This window comes from Myxocyprinus asiaticus, chromosome 11 (assembly GCF_019703515.2).
Source record: "Myxocyprinus asiaticus isolate MX2 ecotype Aquarium Trade chromosome 11, UBuf_Myxa_2, whole genome shotgun sequence".
NCBI classification, from domain to species: domain Eukaryota; kingdom Metazoa; phylum Chordata; class Actinopteri; order Cypriniformes; family Catostomidae; genus Myxocyprinus; species Myxocyprinus asiaticus.
The window spans coordinates 41879387-41892779 of record NC_059354.1 but is presented as its reverse complement, the minus strand read 5'-3'; the positions used below and the strand labels follow the sequence as shown (position 1 = coordinate 41892779).

The 13393-nt window shown below is 38.7% G+C and overlaps 1 protein-coding gene across 6 annotated transcripts in view; it reads left to right on the top strand.

Annotated features, from left to right (window-relative positions):
* The window catches only part of glsb (glutaminase b), a 63427-nt gene that overhangs the window by 40848 nt on the left and 9186 nt on the right, over positions 1-13393 (top strand). The window contains exons 8-15 of one of the 6 annotated variants that reach the window (XM_051710174.1): positions 201-233; positions 333-391; positions 815-881; positions 1049-1099; positions 4414-4590; positions 4735-4890; positions 7915-8007; positions 9845-12808. In XM_051710174.1, coding sequence (XP_051566134.1) covers positions 201-233; positions 333-391; positions 815-881; positions 1049-1099; positions 4414-4590; positions 4735-4890; positions 7915-8007; positions 9845-9994 — 786 coding nt within the window. In that variant the 3' untranslated portion in view covers positions 9995-12808. Of the gene's footprint in view, positions 1-200; positions 234-332; positions 392-814; positions 882-1048; positions 1100-4413; positions 4591-4734; positions 4891-7914; positions 8008-9841; positions 12809-13393 lie in introns of those variants that run through there. The other 5 variants (XM_051710177.1, XM_051710173.1, XM_051710175.1 and 2 more) reach the window with 5 other exon arrangements.

The window sequence follows — 13393 nt, the reverse complement described above, 5'->3', positions numbered from 1 at the left end:
CAGACTACTAACCAATTTTAGTGTTGTACTGAATTGATTTTTACCTTGATATTACATTCAAACTGATATGATATAGAATATAATATGCTCTATTTTTGTTTGTGGATTTTATAATGAGAGCATTGTGAACACTTGAGGAACAGAGAATTTATTTCCATGTAAGTTTCGTATTTCCCTTAATCTCTTTCTGTGTCTTTCAGCAAGGGGCAGGCAATGCCGAGAAGTTTGATTATGTGAGTGAATAATTAGTAGATTACAATACAACTCTTCTAAGGAACTGTTTTCTTTTGGTTCCGTTTTATTTACCTGTCGTGATACATGCTCTCCTGCAGGTGATGAACTTCTTGAAGAAGATGGCAGGAAACGAATATGTTGGTTTCAGCAATGCTACGTAAGTGGAAATGCCATTTCTGTGCTTTTATCTGAACCATCACTCATTATGTCATTCTTTTCACTCTCCCACTTCTTAAAAAGCCCTTAGCAAACATTGATAAAGTTTGGTTGCATCTGAATAAGGGTAATTGATGCTTTCATGATTTTAGGTTAGAATTTAAAGGAATGTATACAGGAAGGTGTATATTTTAGGTACTGTAACAGGCCACCCAATTTATTTCACTTTTTAATAACTGTTTGGCCTTCACTATAGTATAGTATGTCAACTTCCCAAAAGTATTTCATGTCAACTACACATAAGCAAAGTTCATCATTGAAGATGATGTAAAAAGGGAGGAAAAAAGCAAAAGATGAATAGCATGTGAAAATTAGACTGTACTGTATGTGTCTGAATCTGAATGTTCGCTGTTTCTTGATCCAGATTCCAGTCAGAGCGTGAGTCAGGAGACAGGAATTTCGCTATTGGCTACTACCTGAAAGAAAAGAAGGTTGGTAAATTAGGATGCTTTTGAATATGCTCAGCGTTCCTGTCACCTCTGATTTATAGCATCCAATGATCTAGAAATATTTCTGTTTGGAATGATTTATTGACAGCTTAATAGATGTCTAACCTCTCTGAATTTAAACCTTAACCCTTCATTCTCTTTCTATGTAGTGCTTTCCAGAGGGCACAGACATGACTGCAGTTCTGGACTTTTACTTTCAGGTGTGTCTGACTCGTTTCTGAGTTAGACTTGTCAGATTTTGGTTTACAGACAATGTAACAGGTGCAACATAAGGTGTCCTCCAAAGCCAAATCTCTTACTTTGAAATCCATGAATAGAAACATTTTTGATTATCCAGCCACCAGTTGAAGTGTAAAATATGTAAACATCTTACAACACAATGATGAAACTGGAAGGTCAATATAATCAAATCTGATAACAAAATTTTAGCTGGTACCAATACCAGTGAAATTTCACAATTCTTGTTATTTGAAATTCAATAACACAGTAAAAATAGATAATATGCTATTATGGCATGTAACTATAAACATATTAAATACAAACAATGGCATGTTGCATTAGTGTTTCTCAGTTAAGTGAACACTGTTTCATTTTTTTTTTTAATTCAGGTAAATAGTCATAATAATAAATAACAATAATAATTTTTAAACAAAAAAAAAGTATTAGCCTAAGTATTAAGTAAACTAAGAACATAGTAGGCCGGTAAAAATAAATAAATAAAGAGCAGTCAGTGGCTTTCTTTTCAGTATTGTTGTTTGATTAATATTAACAATATAATAGACAGCGACAGATCTATTAGGCTGCATTATTGCATTTACACTGCAAAGTCTTATGCACAGATGCAATATTTTGACACATACCTGATTTGTTGCACGCGTTTGCATTCACGTAGGTCTTAAGCGACTGTTTACACTGGCGGCCAAATGTTTGGAATAACTGGAATAATGGTTTTGCTTTTATGGAAAGTAATTGGCACTTTTATTCACCAAAGTGGCACTCATCAGATCACAATGTAAAGCCAGGACATTAATAACATGAAAAATTACTATTACAATTTGAAAAAATTTTAAACAATTTGAAGTTAAACTACTTCAAAGAGTTCTCATCAAAAAATCCTCTACATGTAGCAATGACAGCTTTGCAGATCCTTGGCATTCTAGCTGTCAGTTTGTCCAGATACTCAGGTGACATTTCACCCCACGCTTTCTGTAGCATTTGTCATAGATGTGGCTGTCTTGTCGGGCACTTCTCACACACCTTACAGTCTAGCTGATCCCACAAAAGCTCAATGGGTTTAAGATCCATAACACTCGTGGGACCTGGGTAGCTCAGCAAGTACTGATGCTGACTGCCACCCCTGGAGTCGCAAGTTTGAATCCAGGGCATGCTGAGTGAGTCCAGCCAGGTCTCCTAAGCAGCTAAACTGGCCCGGTTGCTAGGGAGGGTAGAGTCACATGGGGTAACCTCCTTGTGGCCGCGATTAGTGGTTCTCGCTCTCAATGGGGCACGTGGTAAGTTGTGCATGGATCGCGGAGAGTAGCGTGTGTCTCCACATGCAGAGTCTCCGCGGTGTCATGCACGACGCGGATTGATGGTCTCAGAAGCGGAGGCAACTGAGACTTGTCCTCCACCACCCGGACTGAGGTGAGTAACCGCGCCACCACGAGGGACTACTAAGTAGTGGGGATTGGGCATTCCAAATTGGGAGAAAAAGGGGATACAAATTTTTATTAAAAAAAAAAAAGATCCATAACACTCTTTCCTAGTTATCTATTGTCCAATGTCTGTGTTTCTTTGCCCGCTCTAAACTTTTTTTTTTGTTTTTCTGTTTCAAAAGTCTTCTCTTTACTGTTGTACATGAAACTGGTGTTGAGCATGTAGAATTCAATGAAGCTGTCAGCTGAGGACATGTGAGGCGTCTATTTCTCAAACTAGAGACTCTGGTGTACTTATCCTCTTGTTTAGTTGAACATCTGGCCTTCCACATCTCTTTCTGTTCTTGTTAGAGCCAGTTGTCCTTTGTCTTTGAAGACTGTAGTGCACACCTTTGTATGAAATCTTCAGTTTTTTGGCAATTTCACGCATTGTATAGCCTTCATTCCTCAAAACAATGATTGACTGACGAGTGTCTAGAGAAAGCTGTTTCTTTTTTGCCATTTTTGACCTAATATTGACCTTAAGACATGCCAGTCTATTGCATACTCAACTCAGAAACAAAGACAATGTTAAGCTTCATTTAACGAACCAAATAGCTTTCAACTGTGTTTGATATAATGGCAAGTGATTTTCTAGTACCAAATTAGCAATTTAGCATGATTACTCAAGGATAAGGTGATGGAGTGATGGCTGCTGGAAATGGGGCCTGTCTAGATTTGATCAAAAATGACTTTTTTCAAATAGTGATGGTGCTGTTTTTTACATCAGTAATGTCCTGACTATACTTTGTAATCAGTTGAATGCCACTTTGGTGAATTAAAGTTCCAATTTCCTTCCGAAACAGCAAAATCTCTACATTATTCTTTTGGCCACCAGTGTATGTTTAATCACTCGCGGGACGGGTATCGATCATGAAGCACATTTAACCATTCAGGTGCGCAGCCGCATTTCCGCATTCACAAACAGCGCTTGCACCTATTGGTATATGTTGTTTCATGACTCAGTACTGAGTATTCACACAAGCTTTCACTCAAAGCTTCAGCTCCATACTGAAAAAAAATAACATTCACATGGACTTCAGTTGAAACATTGAGCATGCATTTACCTCTGATTCAGGAAAATCTCTAGGTTTTCCCACACACTTGAGTCCACCATCTGCGCATATGGTTTTTCCGGCTATTCTGGAGCAACATCAGAAGTGCACATCTAGACCCATCTACCTTATAGAGTGTGTGCAATTTCATTTACAATTCGTATGATTATGGAGGCAGTCTGTCTAGCATTGTGTGTGTCTCAGAAATTCAAACTTCTCCAGAGCACAATATAAAGTGTATATTCTACTGAAGTTGTTTTATGTATTGTTCATTCTCTTCATAAACTGTTATTTCATACCTTTCTCACTCCTCAAGAAGGCTGCATTGTTTATAAAAATAAGCAAAATGTCTCACATGAGTGGCTTTGGCTTAGTTTGACATGGCAAAGGCATGAAATGACTGTGGCCTGGTGACTGTCCCTTGACTCCTCTCATGTGCCTCTGAAATCATACGCATCTGAAATAGGATAGCCCAACTGATGGCTCTCTCACACTCACACATACTATTGCTCAAGTGCACTTAGGGTGTTGATGCCTCAAAAGGCCCTTCACTCTCTAAATAAAACCATGTAAGGTAATTTTTGAACAAGAAAATCAAAGATTGTCCAGTCAGAATTTGTTGACAAATGTAGATTGCTATTTATTAAGTGGAATAGCCCTCATGCAGTTGTGCTGGACTGGTAATACAGTGTTTTAATTGTGATTTGCATTGATTGTCATGTTGTATTCATTATTCATACTGTGTGTTTGTGTTGATATATGCAGCTGTGCTCCATCGAGGTAACATGTGAAAGCGCCAGCGTCATGGCTGCCACGCTGGCCAATGGCGGCTTCTGTCCAATTACAGGCGAGCGTGTGCTGAGCCCTGAGGCCGTACGAGACACTCTTAGCCTCATGCACTCCTGCGGCATGTATGACTTCTCTGGGCAGTTTGCCTTCCATGTAAGTCTTTGTGTGCATTTTCTATCAGCAGTAATTAATTAAATGATAATCAAATAATAATCACTATAACCGCACATACGGTATATCCAGAAATGCAGTGTAGTTTCTCTTTAATTTAAAGTCATTTATTTGTTGTTTGTTCAGGTGGGTCTTCCGGCCAAGTCTGGTGTGGCTGGTGGCATTCTGCTTGTTGTGCCCAATGTGATGGGCATCATGTGCTGGTCTCCGCCGTTGGACAAACTGGGAAACAGTGTTCGGGGCATCCAGTTCTGCACAGTGTGTGAATGTTCTTCTTTGCAGGCACAACCACCCACCCACACACACAAACACTTTAATTTCTTAAAAGTTTACACCCATGTTCTGGCAACTTCATGAAATATATTTAATGATTAACCAAGATAGGAGGCGACGAGAAACCTTCTTGTGTGTAGAGATGTTGGGTACGGTATGCACTTTTCACAAATGTGAATCACATACAGTACTGTGCAAAAGTTTTAGGCACTTGTGAAATGTTGCATAGTGAGGATGTCTTCAAAAATAATGACATAAATAGTTTTCATTTATCACTTAATGTCATACAAAGTCCAGTAAACAACAAAAACTAAATCAATATTCGGTGTGACCACCTTTGCCTTTAAAACAGCCCCAATTCTCCTAGGTAAACCTGGACACAGTTTTTCTTGGTTGTTGACAGATAGGATGTACCAAGCTTCTTGGAGAATTCGCCACAGTTCTTCTATCTATTTAGGCTGTCTCAATTGCTTCTGTCTCTTTATGTAATCTCAGACAGACACGATGTTCAGTATGTGGCTTTGTGGGGGCCATGACATCTGTTGCAGGGCTCCCTGTTCTTCTATTCTAATCTTTTCTATTTGCAAAAGTAATGTTTGTGAGTCTAATTTTATATTTCCTACTGACACACTAAAGCTGAAGATATAAATAACCATCTTAAGACAAATGTTTTTGTGAAACATCTTATGTGCCTAAGACTTTTGCACAGTACTCTGTGTGATACATGTAGGGGCATATAGGGTTATATTGAATAGTAACAATGTATTAGTAATGATTTTGCTGGTGATATGAAATTAAACAATATCAGGGTGAATTTAATGTGCTTTTATGGGTAAATAAATATATTATTGGTTGATAAATATTGTTTTATTAAATAGGTGCATGTAAAGTTAAATTATTAAATACAATTACCAGTATTATGTTCATTAATTCATTTAAAAAAATCAAGCAATATCGCTGTGATTTTAATATGCTTTAATTGGTAAATAAATATATTGTTGGTTGGTAAATGTTGCTGTATTAAATGGGTACTTATGCATTTAAATTATTAAATATAATTACCGGTATTTATCAAGTTTATATTTAAAAAAAATTTTTTGTTAAATACATATACAGTATATTGAATATCACAAGACCGAATAATAATGAGAACTGTTCAATATTTCAAGAAATGGGGCATATAGCTTTTTTAAAGATGCCACTTTTGGGGGGGCCTGGGTAGCTCAGTGGTTAAAAAAAACCCACTGGCTACCACCTCTGGAGTTCACTAGTTCGAATCCCAGGGCGTGCTGAGTGACTCCAGCCAGGTCTCCTAAGCAACCAAATTGGCCCGGTTGCTAGGGAGGGTAGAGTCACATGGGGTAACCTCCTCGTGATCGCTATAATGTGGTTCGTTCTCGGTGGGGTGCATGGTGAGTTGAGCGTGGATGCCGCAGTGGATGGTGTGAAGCCTCCACACGTGCTATGTCTCCATGGCAACGTGCTCAACAAGCCATGTGATAAGATGCACAGGTTGAAGGTCTGAGACGCGGAGGCAGCTGGGATTTGTCCTCCGCCACCCGGATTGAGGTGAATCACTACACGACCATGAGGACTTAAAAGCGTATTGGGAATTGGGCATTCCAAAATTGGGTGAAAAGGGAAAAATTTTTTTTATTTTTTTCCCCTCCCCTTTTTCTCCCCAATTTGGAATGCCCACTTCACAATGCGCTCTAAGTCCTCCTGGTGGCGTAGTGCCTCAATCTGGATGGCGGAGGACGAATCTCAGTTGCATCTTATCACGTTGCTTGTTGAACACGTTACCGCGGAGGCATAGCGTGTGTGGAGGCTTCACGCTATTCTCCGCAGCATCCACGCACAACTCACCACATGCCCCACTGAGAGTGAACCACATTATAGCATCTACGAGGAGTTTACCCCATGTGACTCTACCATCCCTAGCAACCAGGCCAATTTGGTTGCTTAGGAGACCTGGCTGGAGTCACTCAGCATGCCCTGGATTTGAACTTGCGACTCCAGGGGTGGTAGTCAGCGTCTTTACTCACTGAGCTACCCAGGCCCCCTGTTTGTAGAATTTTTAATCCCACAGTGCAGTTCTCATTAGTGCTTTTCATCATGTAGCTGTGAAGTGATGAAAACCCGTCAGTGTTATTTTAGATCTCCCTGAGAAACAGCACTTGTTAATTTCTGAATATCTACAAAGCATTCTCTAGAGTCTCTCAGATCCTTGTTTAAGGTCAGGAAGTCTATAATTACTGCCTGAATCTCGTGTGTTGGGTACACATGGGTGTGGGTGTATTCTGTCTCTTCAATCTATACTCGATCTGAAAGTGTAAGTTTTCTTTCCTCTTGTAGTGTTCTTCTGTTCACCTTCTGTGTTCATTCACCTTAGTGTTTCTTTGCCGGAGAACAGTAACAACTGGCAAATCAGGCAGTAACCAGACAGGAAATGTGCTTATTATTAGACTTTCAGGCATTCCTGCCAACTCGGTCATACTTCCAACAAAATTCAGGGAGACTTCATAAAGTTCTGGGTTAGGGTAAAGGGTTAATATGATCAATGTCACAAATATGATTAGTGACCTTGAAATGCATAATTTTAATTATATCCTATTCATTTTATGTCATAACATGTCTTTGTTTTACATTTGTCAAAATCCTACAACTTTGTTTATTTCCATGTTTAAATTAGACTTTGATTCCTAGATTATTAATGTCTGTTTATCTTGTGCCATTCTGTTCTTTTAGGCATAACCACCTTTAAAGACCATTAAAATTATAACTCAGGCTAAACCTCAGTGAACTTAAGAACCAACTAATGACATTGTGATGAAAGCTCATTTCAGCATTATCATTGTACAAAGGGCTCTTATGAAAGGGGACTTTTCTGTGCACCACACAGTCTACTGTCACTAGCAGACCACCTTGATACACTCAACACGAGCATAACCGGCCCTTAATCGAGCAATGTGTGTTTGTGTGTGTGATTTATGCCCTCTTGGACTGACTCCTGTTGCCTCTTCTCTGTTTTAGGATCTGGTGTCCTTGTTCAACTTTCACAACTATGACAACCTGAGGCACTTCGCCAAGAAGCTCGATCCTCGCCGAGAGGGTGGGGACCAGCGGGTGAGTGCCCTCTTCCCTCCCCACATGACCCATCGATGCATTACCTCACGTCTTGTATGAATTAATGCACATTTACTGAAGGGCGAATTATAGTTATATACTAAAAACTCTTTAAAAATTGCAGAGGAAGCTTATTTCCACACCACAACTGTAGAGAAACATTGTGCCCCCTACAGGACCATTTTGACACTACATAACTGCCAGTTGGGTAGCTAAACTAAAACGAGAGAAATTTGTTGGTGTTCTGTGGTCTCCGTGAAGCAGGACAGCTAAAGTAGTGAGAAAGAGCAGCAGTTAGTTCTTCAGAAATTCTCAGCTGTGCATGTGATTCTAATCCTGCATGCCAAATGCCACCTCTTATATTGCCCTTTTTCATGCAGTTTATCTGAAAGAGATTTTTCATTTTGCTTGCTTCCATTTTCATTTGCAGGCCCAGATGGGATCTGCAGATTTTTTATGGGGGGGGCGGGGGGGTAATTGTTTGTAATACGACACAGCAAGATTGACCATGTTTACCTGCACTTAAGAAAACAATTTATTCCAAGGTTTTTGCAGAAAGTGCCGTTCTAAAACGTCATGTAAACTAGAACACTGATTTCCATATGCCGTTTCCTTATGCCGTTTTGATTAAGAGAAAGCGGTTTAACACACCTAGGTTTCTCTTGGAGAATGCAGCTTATGTGGTCATGTAAATGCATAAGCGGCATTCTGATGGGTGTTTGAAGTGTGCGCATGAGTGGAACAGACCAGGACAAAAAACGTCATAGGATAAAGCCCAACAACAAGTCAACACAGGGGAAAGAATTCAACATTTCTGGGAGTCCAGTGGGAAAATCACATACACTATAAACTACCCATTTATACACACCAATGTAAAATATTGACTGTCCCTCATGTGGGCAAATATGCGCTTGTACATTGGGGGAATCCCGGAGTGTTATGTAAGAGGGGAAACCCCACTATTGCAGTTCAATTCAGCTGCTGGTCCATAGAAAATTACGGAAACAAACACAGCAACAACTCTGGAATATCTGAAAATAAAGCGAAGCAGCGGAGAATAAAATAGCAAAGTCTTCCTCGGATCCCATGTTTGCTATCTACAGAAGCGTCGGGGAGAAATTGCGTTGCTGTGGAGAAAGCTGCTTACTGAACGAGCATGTATACGGGAGTAAAGAGTATGCCGATTATACATTGCATGTAATAGGAACACTTTTTTTCTCACAATAAGCCGCCTTCTGTTGTCCATGTAGACATAGTCATTGGCTAAACCAATGCTGTGAGTTTGGAGCGGAACTAAGTTTTTGTACGACCAATGGCTGACAAGGAAGTATTCGGAAAATTGTTTGAAAACAGTCGTTATTTTCGCCATTCAGTTTGGTACAGTAAGTGGCAGAAAAATTACACACATCACCTTTAATTAACAATCATGCCAGCGGCTGGGGGATGTGTAGAACTTTATGAATAAAGATCGTTGTAATTCTGTGGAAATCAGAACTGGAACGGAGTTCTGCACGCATTGATTCCGTGTGGATCGGTTAGCTATTAGTAATAATCATGACCTTAGTGAGTCTTTTGCAACCTAAATGAGGTATTTGCGATTAATGTTTTAGGAGGCAATTGGTTTCTATACTAAGACAGACCTTTTTTGGTTTTGGTTTTAAATTTGTGTGCATTGTGAATAGGGGGTTCTCTCTGTGTTTGTTTTAGTTGACTTCAAAATCTTAAGTCTATTAATTGAACAATGTGAGTCATCTAGACATCAACACACACACTAACAGCAGCCTTTGCCTAGAAGCCCACAAAACTAATATGTTCTCCGTGTTGCTCAACACAGCAGTACACCTTTGGACCCATGGATTACGAGAGCCTTCAGAAAGAGCTTGCTCTCAAAGACACTGTATGGACAAAAGTGTCTCCTACAGAGTGCAATGAGGACAGCTCCACCACTGTAGTCTATAGGATGGAGAATATCGAAGATCAGAACTAAGATGGAGCAGACTCATCTGTTTTGACATGATATATTTATGTAAATTATCAACAGTTATTTATTTTCAAAGAACCTCAATGGATTTTAATTTTGGTCACATGTATATGGTTCTTCACCAGAGTCACTGTATCTATCCCTCTCTCTTGGTAAACACCCTGCTGGAAAATCCAGCTTAAGCTGATAGCTGTGTTTTGGAACGTGATAGCTGGTCTGAACTGGTCATTAGCTGTTTCATGCTAGTCATTAGCTTGTACAAACTGGTCATTTGCTTGTCCAAGCTGGTTGAAAGATAGTTCAAGCTGTTCATTAGATGGTTCAAACTGGACATTAGCTGGTACATGATGGTCATTAGTTGGTCCAACCTGGTCGTTAGCTGGTCCAATGTAGTCAATAGCTTGTCCAACCTGGTCGTTAACTACTCCACACTGGCCATTGGCTGGTCCAAGCTGGTCATTAGTTGGTACAAACTGGTTGTTAGCTGGTCCAAGCTGGTCCTTTGGTGATTAGCTGGTCCAAGCTGGTCGTTAGTTGGTCCAAACTGATTGTTAGTTGGTCCAAACTGGTAATTAGCTGCTCCAAGCTTGTAGTTAGTCAGTCCACACTGGTCATTGGCTGGTCCAAGCTAGTCATTTGCTGGTCTATGCTGGTTCGAGCTGGTGGTTAGCTGTTCCAAACTGGTCGAAAGCTGGTCCAAGCTGGTCATTAGTTGGTCTAAACTGGTTGTTAGCTGGCCCAAGCTGGTCCTTTGGTCATTAGCTGATCCAAGCTGGATGTTAGTTGATCCAGCTGGTCATTAGCTGGTCCAAACTGATCATTAGCTACTCCAAGCTTGTCGTTAGCTGGTCCACACTGGTTATTGGCTGGTTGACCAGCCATCATGTTCCAATCATGTACTGTACCAACCTGACCAACTCATAGCTAGTTTGTTGCTGGTCCAGGATCATCTACCAGCTTTGACAGCTAATAACTAGCTTTGACCTGCAATGACCAACGTAGACCAGCTTGAAACCAGCTACTACCTTCTTAAAACACAGCTACCAGGTTGAGCTTGAATTTCCAGCAGGGTATGATTGAGTACGGTAGAGGATGTGGTTGTAGCTTGTGTCTGGGGCAGCTTGGTTCTCTTTTAGTTGTCTGGGATTTATTAATTACATCAGACAACACATTTATATTCAGTGCAGTAGGCAGGCAGTACAATTTTGAAAAAATTGTAACGTATGCCTACTATTTTTCTGTATATTCTTTCATAGACCATCAAGTGTTTTTTGGTGAAAGTCAAGGACTGGTACAGTCAGACTGACTGATAAACAGGCTGCAGGTGCTTGTCTTTTGCACTACGGTTGAATGTTTGATCATACATCTCACACACAAGGCCTCAAGCAAACCAAACTTGTGTAAATTGTTTGTAGTACCATTTTTACATAAATTGTCTCATTAAATTCAATGCAACAATTTATGCAAGAATGTTTTCTCTTTTTTTACACAGAAAACAATTACAAAAATGTATTCACTCATTGAGTGTACAATAATATCAGTGTCATTATAACTTTATGGCGAGACAAACATAAAAGCACACTGATGGACCCACCCAATTCTCTAAAACAGGTATCGTAGTTGGTGCTGAATTGGGAGGATTGAGTTTTTTGCCAGATGTCAGGGAGACCTTTATTCTCACCTTAATATTATGGTGTTCAATTCTAGAATTTCAACACTAGACCTTAGAACATAATGTGATTTAAATGCAACCTTGCAGTCCAAAGCAAGGTTAAAACTAATACTTTTGGCAATTCATGTATCATGCTGTTACTAATTAGCTGTCAGTTTTTGGTCAGGTTTAGTTGTTCATTTACAGATTAGTTACAATATGTTCCTAATGAATTGCTTTTCTTGGTGACTTTGTGTTCTGAGAAAACCTCTGCCATGTTTTTGTATCACAGAGCTCTGTTAGTACTGCTCAGCAGCCAATTTAAACCTGCTGTCAGTCGATCTTTGCAGTCTTTTATAAGGTGAAATCAATAACTTTACAAACACTCCGCTCTTGTGTCTGACCGCATTTGGATGTCTATCTCTACACATTTTCAGATTCTATTGCTGGAATTACTGTCAACGTTTACGCACCTTATTTATGATTCAAGATTTCAGTTCATATCAGATGAAGCTTTGATTTAGATTTTTTAATGAGTGGAAAGATACTGCCCTCATCAGACAGTTTTGTATATTTTTGATTTTATGATTGTTCTGAAAACCCACATTTTAATTTTGGTTTTTATTATATATTAATTCTGCATGAATTATATATATTAATTCAAATTCTCATAATATATTAAATGCAAGCTTGAATATTTATGCTAAAACAGGAATCTAATATGGGTTTGTTTTGCCTAGTTTCATGTTTTTTTGTCATTTTCATGTAATATATCATGTTTTTGTGCTGCTACAGTGTTATCAGTCTTTTGCTATTTAGTGGATGTGATTCTCATGTGCTTACACTTTTAACAGTGTCACAATAGATCTCTGTTGTTCAAACACTTGCTTGCACTCACTACATGAACTGTCCTGCAAATGTGAAAACTTCTGTTTCCAGTGTAATAGAAATGCTGTCTAATTTTCCAACATATCACAGTTTGTCATCATCTGATTTCACTTGTAATGTATCTCTCCCACAGTTCTGAATGAATTCTGTTTATCTTTTCATGTTTTTCCTTTTGTGTGTATGTAAAAGTCCTGCTTTCCTGTTTTTCCATTTTTTTTTTTTTTTTTGTCATTAATAAATGTATTTAATCCCATTCCATTGTGACCCGAAATTATAATTTTTCTCCTTTGTTACTGTTTCATCTGTATCTGTAGAAAAACAAACTAACAAAAAAATCTACATGCTCTTTTATCATACATCATTTTCTGTCATTGTTTGTCTCGAAGTGGCTTAAAAAGTCTTGTGAGATGCAGTTAGTTGGTGTTTGGCCTCAACTTGAATGAAAACCAAACGTGTATAGTGACTCCCACAAAAATATCACAAGAAATTAGAAGATTGTTCTCATTTGAATTCTAATTATTCTATTAAAAGAGCTACCATTCAGCATTACAGCACTGGCTAAATTAAAATAATATATAGTTGTGTTAATGTGATACAGTTGAATTGCAAATGAATGATTATAAGATAAATATTATAATTGATATTCTTTGGCATGAAACTGTCTCTTAAAGGAATATTACGTGTTCAATACAAGTTAAGAAATAAAAAATGGAGGTTACAGTGAGGGACTTGCAATGGACTTAAATGGGGCCAATTTTTGGAGGGTTAAAAAGCAGAAATGTAAAGCTTATAATTTTATAAAAGCACTTACATTAATTCTTCCATTAAAACTCATTATTATTTGAGCTGTAAAGTTGTTTAAATTG